Source organism: Tasmannia lanceolata, unplaced genomic scaffold (assembly GCF_043159265.1).
Source record: "Tasmannia lanceolata isolate RefF3 unplaced genomic scaffold, GAP_Taslan_0.1 ptg000013l, whole genome shotgun sequence".
Taxonomy (NCBI): domain Eukaryota; kingdom Viridiplantae; phylum Streptophyta; class Magnoliopsida; order Canellales; family Winteraceae; genus Tasmannia; species Tasmannia lanceolata.
The window spans coordinates 1,656,452-1,677,230 of record NW_027518690.1 but is presented as its reverse complement, the minus strand read 5'-3'; the positions used below and the strand labels follow the sequence as shown (position 1 = coordinate 1,677,230).

At 34.8% G+C, this 20,779-nt stretch overlaps 1 protein-coding gene across 1 annotated transcript; it reads left to right on the top strand.

Annotated features, from left to right (window-relative positions):
- On the top strand, positions 1-20,241 carry RANBPM (SPla/RYanodine receptor (SPRY) domain-containing protein). Its single transcript, XM_077393664.1, has 10 exons — positions 1-564; positions 3,361-3,507; positions 3,687-3,773; positions 4,873-4,918; positions 7,720-7,796; positions 9,480-9,642; positions 12,730-12,798; positions 17,068-17,127; positions 18,806-18,892; positions 19,733-20,241. The coding sequence occupies exons 1-10, from the start codon at positions 212-214 to the stop codon at positions 20,012-20,014; spliced, it is 1,371 nt and encodes a 456-aa protein (XP_077249779.1). The 5' UTR covers positions 1-211; the 3' UTR covers positions 20,015-20,241.
- The last annotated feature ends 538 nt before the right edge of the window (positions 20,242-20,779 follow it).

The following is a 20,779-nucleotide window of genomic DNA, read 5'->3' as shown; positions in this document are numbered from 1 at the left end:
CTCTCTCTCTCAGAGCTAAATTTCATCTGGGTGTGTTAATATGGGAAGAGATTAGGGTTTCTGATCCATTTCGAACACCAGAGAGGTAACAAAGGGTATTTTTGCATAGAAGTGTATTTATTTTGAATTGTATTGAAGGGAAGTAGAATCCCTTTATAGTTTATCTAGATAAAGGAGAGAAAATTAGGGTTTTGGATTTCTTGCCCTAGAAATGGTGAATAATCAAGAACCAAAGGGTGATAGTGATTGTCTAGTACTGTCTCACCTTGGCATGGGGCAGAGAACGGAGGAGATAGAAATGGAGGATGAAGAGGAAATTCCAACTCATCTAAACCCTATAAATAGTTCTGGTGGGTTTCATGTGGTATCCACTGATAAATTATCAGTTCAGTATACTAGTAATCAACTTCACGGGCACGATGTAGGGGTTGTGCAGGCGAATTGCCCTGCGCCCGTGAGGAAACTCGTTTATTATTTCGAGATCTTCGTGAAGAACGCTGGACAAAAAGGTCAGATTGCGATTGGATTCACTACCGAGCATTTTAAGATGCGTAGACAACCTGGGTGAGGAAAATTCTGTTTTGTTTATTTTCCCATCTTTTTTTTTAAAATTTTTTTTATGAGTTTTGTTGTATAAATGGTCATTATTTTGTTGCTTGCAGGAATTTTATGGAAAATTTTCGAAAGGAAAATATTTCTAAAATTTCTTACTTTTTTTTTTGTCCTTGAGAAAAAAAATAACTTGAACCAACCCTAATCAATTTTTACTGAGAGGGACCTTCAATTTATGATAATATTCCTCTAAATTAATCATAATCATATCATTTCCTTCTAAATTGTGGAGATTTTTTTCCACAAGAAAATAATTTCCGTCGGAAATGTTTTACTTGCAATCCAAATAGGGCCTTATAGCATGCAGTTTGATTGTTAATACTTGCTTTTGAGATTCATTCTCTCTATTTCTTCTGTCATAGAACTTGCGAGTGTTAGCCCGTATATATATATATATATATATATATATATATATATATATATATATATATATATATATATATATATATATATTGAAATTGTAGGATTTATATTAAACGGTGAGAATTGCTGAAATTTTAGAATTTAAGGAATAGCCTTACATAAAGACTTATTTGATGCTAGGGTATATGTGGCTACCCATTTGTTTGAAAAATTATTTTATTAATAAAAGCATAAGCAAGCACTAAATGGTGAGGACGAAGAAAAAGTCCTACCCGTACAATATTCCTCATAGTTTGCTATCATGTCAGCCTGAAACTTTCCATCACATTAGATGTGAATGATATAGGTATTCCGGTGATCCTCAATCTGTTTTATTACGTCTAAGAAGTGCCATCTTAATCTCCACGAAGGGATGCCCTCTTCACTCACGCGATGGTAATAGGAGAATCAGCCTCAATCCACACTTTGTTGGAACCAAAATCAGTAAGCTTTTGAATAATCATCAAGCACTTTGACTTCAGCATCAATTGCCCGAAAATTCCCACTCAAACCTGCATATGCCAACAAGACCCTGCCGTTAGTATCCATATTCATTAAGTACCCACACAGCATTTTAAAATCGCGCTGAAAATTTGTTGGGGTGGAAAGGTGGAGGTATGCCAATTTTGAAGCCTTCTGGTTTCATTTTGAAAGGCTTTGGTTCTCTATCGATGGGTTGGTATGAATGACTCTAGTACTAGTCTTCTAAGATTAATAGGATTATTGGCATCCCATTGTTCGACATCAGGAGAGTCCGCCTTGGACCAAGGTTCAGTTCCAGCAAAGTGCTCCATCTTCATGTGACCTTGCATGTAAAAGGTGATAGCACGAGCTCATTGCAAGTAATCCAATGAACTAAGATTAATGGTAGTGATACTAGTGGGAATGTTCTCTGTTCCCTTTGGTTTATAAGTATCAATAGGGTTTATATCCATGATTTGAGGCACACCAATAAGCAAGTTGAACGATGAAGGGTCAACAAGAACGCTCTGAGTCAAAGCAAAAAACATGTGGCAATCCTAAAAAGGATGCTAAGCTTCCACTAGAATAGCCCAACTAATAGGGACAAAGGGACCGATAACATTCAAGAGAGAACATATAAAATACAGCGTGAGCAATCCTACTAATAAAGACTGACAACAATCAAAATACACATGTTCTGGAAGTTAAGAATTTGAGATCACACTACCATAAATCTGAGTTTGCATTATATTTCAGATCCCAAACCACCTTGAACAACGAAGCCTACTTTTGGTGCGAAAACCTTAACTATACATTGGACCCTCCATAGATGCCCAAACAAAAGATGCCGACAGCTGCATGAGTCCAAAACGACCATAAGGGCACGTTTGGCTACCATGAATTTATTTTCATGATAAATTAGCCTCTTCAAGTGGTGAGGGAGTCTGGGAGATGGATTTGTTTTCCAGAATACGAGAGGGACTCAGTGAGGAGAGGGCAAGAGAAGCCTGAAAAATCAGGAAACATCAAACTCCACTCCAAATGTGATCGAATTTTTCCTGATTTTTAGCCACTTCTCACCCTCAACTCATTTATGCTCCTCTAAAATATCTCGTTCTCCCACCTGTCCTACTCTTCTCACACCACATGGAGACACTGATTTATAATGAAAAAATTCCCGACTGCCAGACATGGCCTAAGGGACGATGCAAGCCTCAACAAATCTGTACAAAAAAAGTTCAAATATCTGAATCACTGAAATCTGGTCGTACAAATGGGAAAAACCCAAAAGGTATTAAATTTGAGTTAGGAGTATCAGATTGGGAAACCAATTGCAGATCTGGTTTTCTAAGGAAAAAAAATGAACGGAATAGGTAAGTAAAACCCCTTGCAAAATGTCAAAATAAGGGCTGGCATCAGTGGCAAATGGGACTGAGGTCAACAGTGAAATGGTGCAGGCACAGGGAAGCAGAGAAAAGAAAAAAGCCAAAGAACTTGGCTTTGATAGCATTTTCCTTAAATCGATGAGAAGAAATAAATTTCGGTTACAAATCACAAGCTTGTTTGTGATTTGATGTGTAAGTAGATGGATGGACTGTGGACTGCTTGGAGGTGACTCTTGAGTTGCTCTTTGATTATTTTATATATATATCTCTGAAAACTTGTTTGTGGTACCAATTGTGGATATTATGTGAACGTAAGATATACTCCTAATATTTATCATTTCTTCTTTTATGCTTGCAATTATAGAGTTGTATTTTCTATTTGTTATTATGGTATAGTGACCAAGATTACTGTTTGGCCAAGTTTTGGGTGATTCACCGTATATTGTTGTTTTGGTCTGATTATATTGTTAGATCTGTAATGATCCTTTTTTTTTGGTAGTTGGGAAGCAAATAGCTATGGATATCATGGGGATGATGGTCTGCTTTATCGCGGGCCGGGAAAGGGTGAAAGCTTCGGCCCCACGTTTACCTCTGGGGATACAGTTGGTGGCGGTATCAACTATGGTTCACAAGAGTTTTTTTTCACGTATGACAGTCTCACCCATATTGAAAATGACTGGACTCAAACTTAATCATTCAAATTGGTTCTTAGGTTTCTATGTTTGATTTTTCATATTCGTTTCTGGAATACATCCTACAATTAGCTCATTGCACTATATGGTTCCCTTTCAATTATATATATTGTACTCTGCATGTTCTGCGCAGTAAAAATGGAAAGCTGGTTGGAAGAGTCTACAAGGATGTCAAGGGCCCATTGTTTCCAACCATCGCCGTTCACAGCCAAAATGAAGAGTATGCCTCAAACTTCCCTTTGTATATCATCATCTGTTGTTTGGTCATTTTTTTCATCAGTAATCATGAATAACAGTTCATTTATTCAGTGCCTGAACCATCCAAAAACTGCAAAACTAATAAGATGGAGTTGTTATTGGTTATGATGACCATTGCCATATTTAAGTATACACTTTGAGGGACTTTTTCAAATCCTGCTTGTTGACACTTGTTTAACTTCTGTACATGAGCTTTTTTCCTACTCATGATGATCCTACATTCCTACCCCTAAATCAGAGATCTTGTTTTGGAAATCGAACCTCAATTTCAGCATACTAAGAGATCAGCACGTGACCAAGCTGATAAACTAGCAAAAGGAGTGGAAATTACAGAATCAGAAGGATTAATGGTGGTGCTGTAATTTTTTTTTTTGTGCGTGTGTGTGGGTGGGTGGGTGGGGGGGCTATTTTGGGTTATTTCAGCTGTAGATTCGTTGAGGGCATTGTCCCTGCTTTGTGTTTTGCTGTTACAGCTTTCTTTTTATGTAGGATATTTACTTTTCAAAAAAGAAAAATAATGCTGTATGATTTCCTTTTGTTCTTGTCTGGGTATTGTCATTTATATGACTTGTGCTTCCTTGTTTCTCTAACCAAGTTCCAAACCAAGTTTTTATTCTGGAAGCTGCATTATGTTGAGATATGGAGAAAATATTAATTTTCTAGTATACTATGTAAGTTAGAGAATGTAGAAAACATAACTTTGTATTGCTTAAGGTCTTTATTTTCCATGATAACTTGCATAAAGCAGTGCCAGCTGTGAAGATTGGTATATTTTGATTAAAGCAAAATTTTGACACACATGTAGCTATGCAAATGGCTTGTTGTTGCCCCTCTTTATATGTACCTTGATGCCAAAAGGATGTACTTTTCTTTTTAAGCCACCTTGCACTTATTAATTTTGCGAACACATGTCACATGCTGTCTTAATACTGGAAGAGCCTGTCAGAAGGGTATTTTAGTCTTTCTATGTAACCCTAAGTGAACACCTAAATTTTTTTGTACAATCAAAGTGTTAGAGAATCTGATATTCGCAGATGGGATGATTGATGTCAATACTTCAGGGTGAATGTCAACTTTGGGCAGCAACCATTTGTTTTTGATGTTGAGGTATGCTATCATATCTTTTTTTTTTTTTTTTTTGAAATGGCTGTCATATCTTTCTTGTTTTCATAATGTAGCCTCATCTTTAGGCTGGTCAAGTATAATTTTTTGTACACGATATTCTTTAGCACTTCGTAATCTATTCAGATTTAATATATTTGAATTTCCAATGCATGACAATGAATTGTTTTTGTAATGGAACTTGGCGCATATGCCTTTCATCTTGTCTGAGCTGCTATTCTTGTTACTATGGACTCATTTCAGAGAAAGATGCCTCTCATTTTCTTTATTAAGTATACTTACAATCACCATGTTTGTTGATTTTGTAAAATCAATTGTTAAATGGTAAGTCAGTTTGAATATCGATCTGATTCTGCACTTTAAAGACCTATGCTTTATGGTTATTTGGCTTTCTTCCTCTATAAGAAGACTCTTAGAGACAATTTTTTTTTCTCCTTTTGTAGTCATAAGTAACAACTTTACTGCAGTGATAACAAAAGAAGTAATTTTGATAGTTTTACTCGAGCATAAAATCTAAATCACATTAAACCTTCCAATAATACTGAAGCTTTGGCTCGATTTTAAGCATGTACCCAATTGGACCTGACAATTCTTTTTTGTCTTCTCTATCATCTATATTGCAAGGTTAGAAATATTAGCATTGATTATCGTATCAGCTGGAGGCCAAAACAAAGTGTATCGCCTTTATTTGCAATACACTTGTGAATTGGGTGAGATGGATTCTCATGGTCTTATAAATAATGTGATACATAATGTTTTAACCACTTATTTGCTTCAACTAAAAACCATGATTTGGTATTTTTAATGTGATTTTTTAGTTTTGGACTGCGTTGATGAACATATCAGTTTGCTGTCTATTTGCTTGTATGTCAAGTTTTTAGTTACAACTTCACTAAAGAGTATAGAATCAATTATTTTTAACTAAAGAAATGATATTTTTAACTAAAGAAATGATAAAATAAACAATAGAAATTTGTAAAACACTAAAATGACTGGAAAAGTAATTATTAACAAGTCCCACACTCCCATTAGTAATTGACATAATTTTAGTGTAAGTGGTTAACATAAGTGAGTGTTGCCCTATTGGGTAAATTAAGTTTTAGTGTGAATGGTAACAAAATTGGATAACGTTAGTTTTAGAGTGAGTGGTAACATGTATATTTAATTTTTATAATTTTTATTACTAATTTTGCTTTTTATTTATTTTTTATATTTCAATTTTTTGTTTAATATTTTAATAAATATCTAGTATTTCTTTTTTTATTTTTATCTATCAATTATTTATTTGAGTTTTTTCTATTTTTATAAATGTTTTGATTTTTGTTAGGAATTTATTCTTTATTTTTTTATGACAATAATAAGTTAATTAACATAAGTTTCAGGATTACACAAGTGGCTGACAAAATTTTTAGGATAGCTAGGTACCAATACCGTACATAAGTGGATAACATAGCTAAATAAGTGGGTAACATAAGTTTTAGGGTTAGACCTATAAGGAGGTGATTAACAATAACATGAATGTTTAATTTTTATAAATATTTATCATTAAATCTGTACTTATTATTTATTTTTATATTTGATAAATAAATAATGTTTTTATATATTTTAATTTTTATTATTTATTTTGATCATTTAATATCTTTATTAATGTTTAGCACTATAAATATTTATTTGGATCATTTATAATTTTTTATGAATGTTTAGCTTTTCTATTCAGAATTTATTCTTTGTTTTTTAATGGTTTCAAAAATTATTCTTTTTTAAATTTATGATAGTAATATTAAATAATACATTGATTAACTAAGATAAGTATATAACATAAGTTTTAATCAAGTGGTTAATAAAACTATAATAATTATATTTATATATAACATAACTTAATTATATATCTAAATAGCATAACTTAACCCAAATATCACATATCTATCTATTAACTATTAAATAATTTATTTCATATTATTAAGTACGCTATTTTTTTTTAGTATCTCCTGTGTAGAAACTCCAGAATGGGCTAGCCGGTCCGCCTCTCCATCTGCTGATCTCCTTATTTGATTGAAGCGCACCAAGTGATCTCCTTATTTGATTGGATCAACCTAACCCCCCTTCCATTTGTGGGGTGAAAAAATTGGGCAGATTCCACAAATCTGCCCATTTCCTCACCCACAAATGGACACCCTAAGATGATCCAATGGAGCTGAGTTTTGGGACACACCCCAGCCATGATGGGGCCTTTCAAATGAATGCTTAGGATCATCCAAAAAACGTGGGCCCACCCTTGTTTCCTGCACTCGAGCGCAGGAACGGTTTACTCCGTCTCTCTCTCTCTCTCTCTCTCTCTCTCTCTCTATATATATATATATATATATATATATATATATATATGTGTGTGTGTGTGTGTGTGTGTGTGTGTGTACATGTATGTGTGCGCGCGCACACACACACACACATACACACACACACACACATATATATAGCCTGATAGCGTACGATATCGATATTTTGTACCATGGTCTATAGTATAGATGAATTCCTGATCTTTATCAGTTAAGATGGTCTACTTATGCTTAAATACTTTCAGCTGGTTATTTAGCAGTTTTTGGCAATGAAATCTCACATCATTCGAAAATTGCGTGATAGAAATTAATCTATCTTGTTGAGTGTGAAGTACTGTATTTAATGTTTTCCTTTTAATTATATATTTAGTTGAAAAATTATATTCATATTTGGCAGTTTAAAGCAATTGGTTGATATCTTATCTTCCTGGTGCTATTTCTGCTCTTTATCAGGTATTTGTGTTGGAGGAAAGACGAAAGCAACAAATGATAATCGACAAAATATCTTTGCCACTTAATGTTAGTCATTGGTAAGTGTACATAAGCTTGCAACTCCTGTTAACAAGATTCCTAGTAGGTTTGCTGGAACTGGTTTAAGAATCTACTATATTTCAGTTGTGAGTTGTGACCATTATTTTATGATACCTGGATACCTATATAGATCCAAGGTATTGCTTCCAACATGTGATACTGATGCTAGTTGAAGGTGCTACATGAATAATTCTTTTTGTCAAATTATCGAATGCTTCAAATATGTGGCCCTCTTGTCAAATTTACTTTTGTATTTGTTTATTAATATTGATATTTGGAAGGGAAAACTGTTTCTGAGCTCGAGCTCAAAAAGAGTGTGGGCCCACCATTTTGGGGTGATCCAAAGCATTCATTTCAAAGGCCCTCACATAGATAGGGTGTCCACAAAAAATCACATTTCAATCAAAAAGAAAAAAAATAACTTCAGTTTTTTTTTTTTAAGTTGATACAAACTTGGATTGGCAAATCGCCCAACCCCTTCATCCATAAGGATCATTCACCGCTTTGGCTTACTCGGCGGGCATAGTTCATCCAGTGGTTTATCTTTAAGCACAGAAACGAAAGTCAGCTTCTCTCAGCTGCTTGTGACCACTCAAAAGCCCGATTGATGGATTTCCAATTTTGACAGTGAACACTGGATGGATGAAGTACTGAGAGCATAGGAAAACTATGGATCAAACAAGGAACGCATGGGCGGACTTCCCTCCTCATACTATTATGGTTTTAATTTTCGACCAAAATTGACACGAAATCACCGAAATGTTTCTGTTTCCATCCCCATTGAAACACATATCGAAACCAAAACTGATAACGAAACCAATACCGCAAGTGGGAATACTATTTACAAAATAATATGAATTGCATGTGAAATGTCGTGTATGTATTATGTATAAATACTTTTATGATTTACATGTGAAATGTGGTTTGTACTTAATTACCAGACAGACGCAGCAACACGTGTCACTAGGTTTTTGATGTTGTCAAACCATTATGGGTGGGCTTGTATGCTCATGTGATGATTTTTTAGTATATATTTGTGCTTATTCTAGCACCTCCTGAAGTTCCATACTAAATGTTCATCATTTGCATAATGTTTCCTTACGTTTCTGTAATTTTACAAGATTTCCGCCGAAATTTCCATACCGAATCGAAACGTTTCTATTTCCATACCGGTGTGGCACCCACTTGGTGAGGAAATCAGTGGCTGTCATCAATTTTGTTTAACCCTCAGCCCAGATGGGAATGGATAAATTGATTCTACCACTGAATGGAGACCGAATGAGGGGATCAAGTCATTGATAATTTCTAAAGCTGTATCCTGCACCCGTTTTGTAATCTGTACGAAGCGAAGAATTTTGCTTTACCCTTATGCCCCATTGCATGAATTATAATATGTTGATGATGGAAGCATGAATAATAACATGTTAATATATTGAATAATAATAATAGTATCCTTTTTTTTTGAATGGTAATAATAATAATATCCTTGAGCTTGTTTATTAGCTTGTATTTTGTTCATAAAGGTTGAACCCTTATGTGATTTTACTGATAATTTTCACTTTGGAAACGGTTAATATGTTATATCTGCATTGTTGGCTTTTCATTATTTTTTTGATTTTTTCTCATTTACAAATATCAATATGTTACCGTCGGTTGCTGATTTTTTTGGTATTTGCAATCAGGATTGTTCGTTCCTATTTGCTACACTATGGGTATCAAGACACTCTCAATTCGTTTGACACAGCAAGTAAAAATACACTTCCTCCTATCCCTTTAGTTCAAGAAAATGGCTTCAATGAACAAGGAGAACTGTATGCACTGAGCCACAGAAAGATTTTGCGTCAGGTAAGAAGATTTGTACATTGTGAAGGTATTGATGTCATTTTTCCGTTGTCTCAATATATATATATATATATATATATATATATATATATATATATATATATATATATATATATATATATAGACACACACACACACACACACACTATGATTTGGCCGACACTTCGAATTTATTGCCGACTCACGTGTTTGTATTGCTGCAAGTGTTAGACTTAATGCGGGTGTGCGGACATGTTTTTGTACCGTGCCAAGTGTGACATTCTGTTTTTTTATTGAATATTGTGTTTACCTCATTTAGACAACTCGTATCTGTGTCGAAACTGGACACACGAATCCATATCCACAAATCATGATTACATATACTTTCTATTTTAGCCGTGTCCCCGTTTCTAAAGTTTGGGTGTTTGCTGTGTCCAACACTCCTTGTCCATGTCGACACGCGACACTCGTGTCCGTGTCCACAAATCATAGTATATATATATATATATATATATATATATATATATATATAGAGAGAGAGAGAGAGAGAGAGAGAGAGAGAGAGAGAGAGAGAGAGAGAGAGAGAGAGAGAGAGAGAGAGAGAGATTGCATGCCGAACTTCTAGGCGCATCATTTCCAATTGCAGTTTACGAATAAATGGTGCAGAATGTGAGTGATGCTTTTTGCAGGGATCTTCCATAAATGACACCAATATATGTATGTAGACAAACCTTTAAAAAATCTATGTTTGTACTTGCCTAATCAAAGCGTTCCTCTATAAATATATATGTTTGTACTTATATATGGTAAACTCTAATTCTCACGTTGATTAAAAATGTAAGATTTAGGGTGAGGATGGAATTATTGAAGGTTTACTGAACATTAATAATTGTTTTTTTTTCATAATTAACGAGGCAGTTTGTCCAAAGTTGAGAGATACGAGTCTCACCTTGACTTTGAGAGTTGGCATGTGTGTGTGCATATATTAGCTGATATTTAAGTATCTTTCACTGGCTGTTGACAACTTGCTGGGAAATGCGGTAGCCACCGAGATAAGTTTAAATATTGGGATCAGAGTGATCCCCAATGCTTTGGTCCCCAAGAGTACCTACAAAGATAGTGTTTGTCCTTGGAAGCTCACATAAGATGTTGAAGCGTAGGAGTTACACTAGGTTATTGCAAGCAAAGAGTGTTGAGGTATCTCATTTCAAGATCTCCTTTGTAGTTGGAAAGTGTTAATATGAGGACCTAGAGTTGATGGAGTTGTCTCTAGATGCGGCCCTCATGAGAATACTGTAGTGATCACTTTATATGTTAAACCTATTTGTCTCAGACATGCACTGTATGCGTTTTGGAAATGGTAGAGGGTGATGTGATTAGTATTGTATGGACTAGTAGTATTTAAAGATTCTAATAACCTAATCTTCCTGCTAATTCTCAGTTGGGTCCGGATTTTTTTGTAGAGAAGTTGCCTCCGGATTTTTTTCCATCAAATTTTTTTTGAATGGCAATTGCAAGTATATTTGAAACATCAGCGATTCCATCAAATTTTTTTTGAATGGCAATTGCAAGTATATTTGAAACATCAGCGAGCCTTTAGTGAGTTCTTCTTTTGGTACACTGGCAAGACAAACCGGCAATGGATTATCTATATGAGACCATGGATAGGGCCAAAGAAAACATATTTTTCCCATCAACTTGTTCGATAAACCATTGTTGGAGGATGGTTCCTCAAATACAATTGCATGGGCGTTGAAGCAAAGTTTTCTAACATTATCATTAAGATTTAGGTTGATTAGGGATTTGGATGTTTCCTCTTTTTCATATTTCGAGCGAGGTGATTGTTGCAGTGGATTTGCTTGTTAGAAAGGCTGGCTATGGGCTGAAGGTTGTTATTTGTCATTCTTGGCCTGTTTGTAAATTACTTTTTCTTCCCTTTTAACCATTTCATCATTTGTCAAAAAGAAAAAGCAGTACTTTTATCTGCTTGAGGTGGAATCAACAAAGAAAGAGAAACTTATGAATCCCAAGCGATGCCTATAATCCATTGTTATATTCTGTTTCAGGTCGTCTGGAATGACTGGAAGGTTACGTTCCGAAATGGAAAACGAAACAAAATGTAGAGCAAAACATTCTGTCCCGTGTTTCATTTTGTTCCTATTTGTTCCAGTCGTTCCAAAACTGTTCCGGTCCATTCCATAAATTATGCAAAAAAAATCCAAAAACTCTTATTTTCGGCATTTCTGTTGGATTTTCCTTGCCCCATTTTAGTGAGAGTTTGTAGCTTTTTGAGGGGCAATTGATGTCTTTTAACCCTCCCAAATGAATGGGAGGGTTAAAAACACATATGAAGATCAACCATCAAAGACCATTAAAAAAAAAAAAAACATCAACCATTAAAGTCACTGCCTATAAGTAAAAGATCTATATCTACTTAAAACAAAATTTTAGTATGCCTTCCAATTATGTGCAGAAAAATCAACCCAGACATGTATGGAAAATAGATTAGAAATCATCTCAAATAGCGAGAAAGAGGGATCTAAAAGAACCTTATAAGCTTGTGATGGATTGCTGGCGTTACACATGCTACTAAAGATATTATCTATGTCACACCACAGATTGAAACAATTGCAGAGTAAAAGCAAATGCAGTTATCTACCAATTCGTTTCACAAATCTGATTCTCATATATAAAGATTTTTTTAACTTTGTTAGGGAAGGATTGGCTAATAGATGATGAAGGTTACACATATGACTAGAATAACCTTGGAAGTACAAATAATTACAAAAGAACTTCTTTGTGACAATAAATAAGAAATATAATAGAAACTTTTAAAATATGACTAAGATACACTTACAGTAAGTCTCTAAGAGTCACATGGCTGTGAAGTTTTATCTCAGGAGTGATAAGGTTTTGTTGATTCTGGAAATGAAGAGATTCTTAAGATGCATGATAAACTTTCACTGATGGTATGAAATCATTTTTTGTAAATACTCATGTTATTTTGGATCTCGAGCCAAGTATTTGTTCTTATTTATTTATTTGATTTTGGTGAATTCTTAACATTATTTCAGCTTCATGTTTTCTGACCTATGATCTCTTCTAATGAAGCTCATTAGGAGTGGGGACATTGATTCTGCATTTGCTAAACTTCGAGAATGGTACCATAAACTTGTGAAGGTATATCGTTCACACCTATAAATTCTCATATGTTTCTCGACCACGCTATTTCTCATGTTTTTTGACAGTCTCTATTGATAAAATTATGTTCTTGTAGATGGATATGATATAGCAGAATTTGCATGCCTTTTCTTTCTCTGTATAATGTCAGGCACAAATTGTTGGTAAACCATGAGGTCTAGTTATTGATGAGAGTTGTTTGAATTGTGCTTCAAAATTTTATCCGAACAAGCAAGACGCCCTGATCCAAGTGCCTCATCCCCTGGTGAACTGCTCGAACCTCCTCCTCGCTAGCATCTGAGACTCCTATAGGCCCTGCAAAAGCCCCCTGCATCCTTAGAACACTACCGGATGACATTTTTGTTTAACAAGTAATATATTAATAAAGAGAACAAAAACAAAAAGGTTACAAATTGGGCATCTCATGCCATACAACTAATTTGAGCGAGATATACTCCAAAATTGGCTAAAGAATCTTATCATATTGAAGTTTGTTCGGCTGGCTATTCTTTTCATTCTTTTCAGCACTCATTATACTTTATGCTGGTGTATTTTCCTCTGACCATGCATTGTTGCATCTTTTTTTCTTCTTCCTGGAGGGTTTGAAGATATCTATGAAGCTTATTTCCTATGGGATTTTATCTATGGTATGATATAGTCATGGTTCATCCGCTGACGAATATGGTCCTCGATGAAGTAGCAGTACTCCTACCATGACATGCTAATTAAGGACAATTGTTAGTACTCCAGAACATTCTGAATTTGAAGATATACTAATCAACTTGCATGAGTAATCTCAAACGAGGGTACGCGGCATTAGTGCCAGCTGCTGCCAGTGCTGACCCATATAAAGATGAAACCTCCCCATATGCACGTGCATATGAGCCATCGCATGGCCACATGACTCGATCTGTGGCCATGTCTGTGTGTTTGTGCGCTATGAGTCCTTGAGCCATAACAATACCAATATGAAGTAGTCAACGCCCATCCATTATCAGGAGATTCATCAATTCATAATCATATGAGCCATAACTGGTGGAACTCCCAACACAACGACCCATGGAACTCCTACCCCCAATACTCATGTCATCAAATGTGTTTTTCAAACTTTCAACGTCATAACGAGAATCTAGAAAGCACGGGTACTCTCCCGGGCCTCCCGTACCCGTACCCGACACGTATTGGGTGCGGGTACGTTCGGGTACGCCCTGGGTACGTACCGGGTACGTACCCCCATAATTAGAAAAATAAAAACCCCTTTTCTTGTAGCGGGTGCGTGTCAAGTAAATGTCTTTACTATTTTATTGTCCATTTACTTAAGATTTACATGTAAATAACGGAATATCCCCCATTTGGATTTATTAAAAATAGTTTCAAGACCCAAATCTAAAAGGAAAAAAAGTCAACTCTCCTGTTCTAGTACAAAATTCGCAGAATAAGGGTCGGGTCAAAATTTTAACATTCTTAACTTCCAAACGGTGGGGTATTTTTCAAATTTTAAAAATTCATAAAATCTATCATGTCCAAACATTATTAAATCCCAAAAGTCCGGTAAAAAAAATCTCATAATTTGGTCTCTAAAAATTATTTATCTTGTCAGGCACTGGTCAACACACTGGCGACAGACTTTTTTTCAAATGAATGATGTATTGATGCCTCATGTTATGAAATATGAAACTTAATCACTTATGAAATGAAGAGTAATATTAGAATTTTCCATTTTGGTGATGTTATTGTTATTTGATTGCTCTCCAATTATTTATTTTTTTTAATTTTTATAAATATATAATAAAATATTAAAATATATTATTATATTCGGCGTACCCGAACGTACCCGCACCCGATTTTTTTGAAAAATCACGTACCCACGTACCCGTGTCGTGTCGTACCCGCACCCCGTACCCGTACCCGTGCTTCATAGACGAGAATAGTATCTAGGTAGTCTTCTTCATTGTTAGGTTGATGCCTATATTGTGGTTGAATACTTGTCCTGTCCATGGCTGCTGTCATCCACCATGGTCCTTGTCTTGTGAATGAGATGTGATATGTGAGAAATTTGAACAATTTAATATTCATCTTTATTTGTAATATTTGTAGTTAGCAACTAGCATTTTGCATTTTGTAATTGTATGAATTATTGTTCTTAATTTCCATTGATGTATTGCAATAAATTTGATGTTTGGCATGATAAAATGTCCTTTTATTACATTTGGTTGATAAAACAGTTTCTTATATTTTTCTAATAATTTTTTTTGAAATTTTTTAATTTTAATTATTTAGAAAATTCTCTAGTCATGGCGTCGTTTTCGAAACAAAACACTGAAACTTTTCGTCCAACTGACCAAAATGAAATGTCGAACGAAACAACATTAAAAATTAAGGCTCGGAATAAGTAATGCTTACCTCAATTATCAGATTTTACTTTGTTATTCCGTTCCAACTGGCCCCGCCACCATATTCTGTAGTCTTCACTGAGATTCGTTTGAGTACCAATGTTATGTTCGTAATGGTACTTTGGATTGAGATAATACGCTGATAGAAAGAAACATACATTAATGTATCCCAAACCACCACAGAAGAGACAATACAATTAAATTGAAGTGATTTTACGCGCCGAAAGGTGAATCTCTGTCCATCTATCGTCAATGATCTTAATATAGCATCAAAATAAAATAAAATAAAAATGATCTTAATATAGCATTGTTATCAATCCCATTTGTTTTTGTTCAGAATGGACGAAACATACCGTACCAGTATCAGTTGCGGTACTACTTTGGCGGGCACAACTTACCCCTCGGAAATTTGTTTTGATCCGATGCTTTTCGTTCCATTTTCCCATTTCGGGCAAAACTGGATGAAGCAACATGTTTTGTTTGGAATCTTTTTTTTTTTTTAAATTACAGTTTCACCCCCTGAAAAAGCAAGGTCATCTTGCATCCTTGAACCTATAACCATCTTTCAGCTAACCCTGCCTCCTCCATCCCTCGGGACCTTTTTTTTAAATTACAGTTTCACCCCTAATCGCTATATTTATTTTTTTACGCTTTTGGTGTTATTTTTATATCATTTTAAAGCGTTATGTAGGATATCTTGTGTCTTTTTATCTCCCAAACAGATGAGGGCTATAAAAATCCATCAGCCCTCCCCCTCTGAATTTTGTCTTCCTCAAACCATTCTATACAATCTATATTGTCATTATTTTTGTCTTATTTGTATTCTTTTTTATGTTGCTTCTACTCTTAGAGGACTCTACATTAAGGGGAGACTCATAAGAGTATTTGCCTTTTTCAAAATAGTATATTTGAAAGAGATATCCCATATACATACTATAGTTTAGGAACCTCTAGAGACTAGATCATGATACTTTGGTTTTATATAACATCATATGCATCTTTGCACTAGTTTGGGAACCTAGGCGCTGATACTCTACCTTTTTTACCAAATAGTTGGATGCTCTGTGTTTTGTAGGACCCAAATTACTATAGTAATCTGACAGACAATTGTAGGACTTCTCTGAGCAAACACAAATATGCAATTTTTTATTTGTGTTCCCCTGCCATACCTTGCCCATTATGTGAAAATATCTTATTCAAGTCCACTAGGAGTCAAAGACTCATGTTAAGTGAAGGTTCTTACACTTCTCTTAGGTCTCAAGGACTCTAGTGTCCTGTTATCAATAAATTTCTTACCCTTCAAAATATCTTTTCACTAATTGTTTCTTGGTTTCTTCCCCACCTGATTTTACAACTTTGAGCATGCAACAGAAATTGTAGAGAATGCTGAATTAATTTTTACCTGAAAAACAGGCAGCAGTATGATTAATTGATAGTGTTCTTTCTATTTGCCAGAGTTTGTTCAATTCTTGTCCCATGATAGCAACTTTTTTAAGTACTCCAGATTTTCTAGTATTCATATTTTACTGTTCATAGTTTGGTTACCTACGAAGGCAAAGGGATCATTTTTTGCTCTTGGAGCATCTGGATTAAACCCACTTTTCTCTGATGATTTATACTTCTTTTCTGTAATGAAGTACTGTTGCAGTATCACTTGTGCATTTCTTTTTGTTACTCAAAATTAAAATCTGTTATTAGCAATAATGAATACTGTTCAATGTGGATTAAATTGAAATTTATATTGTTGTTTCCTAATTAATGTTGTCTTTAAGTTTTACCTAAGATGTAGTGTTCTTAGGTTGTTATACCTCTTTGGGTAATGCTCATCGAGATCCCCATCATTTGATTAATTCAACTATACATTTGTTTTTTACAGGATGACACATCAACTATTTGCTTTCTTCTTCATTGCCAAAAGTTTATTGAACTTGTTCGGGTAATTCTATAGATCTCCTTATTTGCTCGGCTAAATATAGATCTCCTTATTTAGTTGGTCAACATATGTATCTTGTTTGCAAAGAATGCCGTGAACATCCATTGATAGGTGGTTTGGCCAACATTAGGTATACTAGCTCTCATTGCTATAATGACCCTACAAATATTTGTTTATGCTTCTGCATGTTGAGTTTCTGTGCTTGCCTGTGGTTAAAGCAATGATGTGTAGCCAGCAATTATAGTGACCCTGCAAACCATGAATAAAATTTGTCTGCGGTCAAAACAATGATTTTCTATTTAAAATGTTATTTTTTTAAATAGTATTTAAAATTTAAAATGTTATTTCTAGCCTCAGAGCTTTAGGGATTAGAACACGTGCACAAAGCTTCCATTCTCGACTTTATTTCTCTATGCATTTTATTGAGTATTGTGGTTGCCATCTCAAAACGGAATTAACCGGTTTCTTAATCCTTATTACTAAGCTTTCCTGTGTCTATGAAGGCTTGTATTTGTTCAACCTGCGGTTTTTATTATCTATTGATCAATTAGTCAAGTGGAGCTTTTGAGCGTTGTGATTTTTGGAATTTAGTTTTCCTCTTTACTCCTCCTTAGTTGCTTTACTCAATATATGTTTGGATTTAGTTATTTACGGACCCCACTTTAGTAGCTTAACACAACTTATTATATATTTTGATGTCACTCTTATATTTTTGTGCGCCACCTGGTGAGGACCATAGTTGCTGACATTATGCAATGAAGCATTTCAAAGAAGTAAATGATCCAAGAAGAGAGATTGGGGAAACACTTCCCAGCATGTGAAAACATATGTAAAACATTTTGGTGATTTTTTCTTGAACTTTACAATCAAAGGCCATAAGTGCAAAAGAAAAAAAAGGTAGAGGCAAATGATGTGGATCCAATAATGCCGCCCTTCTCCACTGTTTTTTTTGTGTTTGATGACGTAGGGTATCCCCACCCCATTTTAGGGCAGGACTAATCCCTATGGATGCGCGCAATCACCCGTAAACCACGCTCATCGGGTTACTATGGGGGGATTCAAACTCGCGTCATTGGGGAGCATACCCATGACTTTTACTTCTCCACCATTTCTACAAGGGCTCCTGTGAGTTTAGCATCACTTTCATTAAAAAAATTGATGTCCTCACATTCAACTTCATTAAGAAATTTGATGTGCATGAGAAAGCAAATTTGATCTTCTTCAAGTATTTACGTGAAGCTTTCTACGATGCCCTATTGCCTTTTTTTTGAGTGAAATTCAAGGAAATCCTTATTATTTGTAATGAAAGTAAGATACTTGCACTTTCTGTACTTGTGACTTGTAAGAGCTTGATGTAAGGAAATTTTATGTCATAAACTGTGCTTCTTTGAGATCTGAACTTGTGTTAGAAGTTATGAATGCTCTTCTCAGCCTTTGTTTTTAGTTTTCCGAAACTTTCTATAAATATTTGGCATGCCTTTGCCTGCTTTTGTTAGAAGTTATGAATGTTCTTCTAGATTTAGTTTCATGTCTACTGTATTTTAGTTAGTAATTATGTTACCTTTGTTCCGATTTATTATTTTATTTGTATTGAAAACTGCTATTGTGAATCTGTGGGAGTTTGTATATATATATATATATATATATATATATATAATTAATGCATAGGTTTGATGCATAGGTTGACCACCTGGAGGCTGCTGTGAAATATGCTCGGGTCGAACTGGCAAAATTTTTTGGGGTTATGAATTTGACATGTCTACTTCAGGTATTGATACAAAATTCCTTCATGAATTTAAACTATTTATGATCCATCGATCTGTTTCCTTATGAATTTCTGAGACTAGAGCTTACTGGAGCGGAGCACATTACAGTTCTATGAATCTGTGAAATACCGATGATAGTGGAATAATTCCACAGATTGTAGCCACCGAGTTATATCTGGCAAACAAATGTTTAGAAATAAAATGACGATTGACTTTTAAGTCTTAAAATGATTAGCATCGAATAATCTTTCAAAATTAATTCTGTCAAATTTCAGAAGCTGCGAGAATAAGATAAATCTGAAAACTGCATAAATTTGGGAAACTAAGGCCGGCCATTTTTGGATTGCAAGAAAAACTTTGGAGACTGAAATTTTTTCTTAGGAAAATATTTTTATTTTATAATTTAGAGGGAGATGATATATTTAAGGTTAAATTTAGAGGGATATTACCATATATATTGAAGGTTCCTCCTGTAACTAAAAATTGAATAGGGTTGATTCAAGTTTTCTTTTTTGTGTGTAAAAAAGTAAGAAATTCTCAAAATAGTTTTCCTTTCCGAACTTTTCCAGAAAATTCGTGCAATCCAAACCGGACATAAATATGCGCCTCACTTGCTTCATCTTCAGATTTTAACAGTCATCCATCATATTTCTTTGGCGTGTTTCATCTATAGCTTGCTTTAACCCTAATTTTTCCTTGATTTAAATTTGATATCTGGCGCTATGTGCCATATCTTAATTTGATTCATTGACAAATATGGCAGTCTTTACATCTCTCTCTTTTCTAAATTCCTCTGCATAATGGAATGCACATCACTGAAATCCATATTCTTTTTTCACTAGGATTGCATTGCCTTACTGGCATACGAAGAACCACAGAAGTCACCCGTCGGATATCTCCTTGAAATGGCTCAGCGAGAGGTTGTAGCAGATGCAGTAAACACCATGGTCCTATCAACAAACCCCCACTTGAATGATTCACAGAATTGCTTGCATTCATACCTCGAGAAACTTCTTCGCCAGCTCACTGCTTGTTGCTTGGAAAGGAGGGCTTTGAATGGGGATCAAGGGGAGGCATTTCATCTACACAAAGTTCTACATAGCGACAAGCCGGGAAGGCTGTAATTAGTATGTTTTTCTCCTCTTCTAATGTTTCCTCCTCTTCTAAATTAAATTGACTTTAGCTTCTGAATGCTGAAAACTATGTTACATGAATTCTTCTAAATGGGCGAAGAATCCGTGTCGGACATGTCTCGGATTCCAAAACTTCAGGATTCTTTGAAATACTTTTTCTAGGTCTCTTTTATCAGTTTTTTTTTTTCTTTCTGAATACTACTACCACAATTTTACAATTGCTTCTTGTTTGATAGTAAGTTTCTTACATGAAAATAAAATATTATATTTACGTATTAAAATTTTGAATATATTATTTGCTATAGGTATATTATTATGTGAAAAAATAAAATTTGGGAATTCATTTAAATATTTTGACCAATCCACGAATCGTTCTTTTTTGAGGTCTACCGAATCCGACACTCGATACTAGTGCCGGATTCTGACGCTTAGTATTCGTAATCATGCAACATAGCTAGAGAGTCCCTGCAGTTTAGCTCTTTCATTCTGTTTCTATAAATCTTGAAATGGGGTTCCCGTGTAACTTCAGACCATGAATGAAATTCCCCTTGTAAGACCCAAAAGTTTGGCGTTTGCCATTGATCCTTATAGGCTGTCCTAAGAGTCTCTAAGGCCTCTGCAAACTCAAGATTTGAACTCCTTGTGGCATACCAACCCTGATTTTTTTTCCTTTTATTATTAATTCGTTAACAGCATTGATCAAGGGTTAGGATCATCTCATAATAGGAGGATTGGCAACCATGGATCACATCCATG

Bases quoted from the DNA above. Each gene is read 5' to 3' on its own strand.
- RANBPM (XM_077393664.1), top strand. From the start codon at position 212: ATGGTGAATAATCAAGAACCAAAGGGTGATAGTGATTGTCTAGTACTG. The intron at 3,774-4,872 runs GTATGCCTCAAA...TCAATACTTCAG, and splicing joins GTTCACAGCCAAAATGAAGA to GGTGAATGTCAACTTTGGGC. The intron at 12,799-17,067 runs GTATATCGTTCA...TGTTTTTTACAG, and splicing joins GGTACCATAAACTTGTGAAG to GATGACACATCAACTATTTG.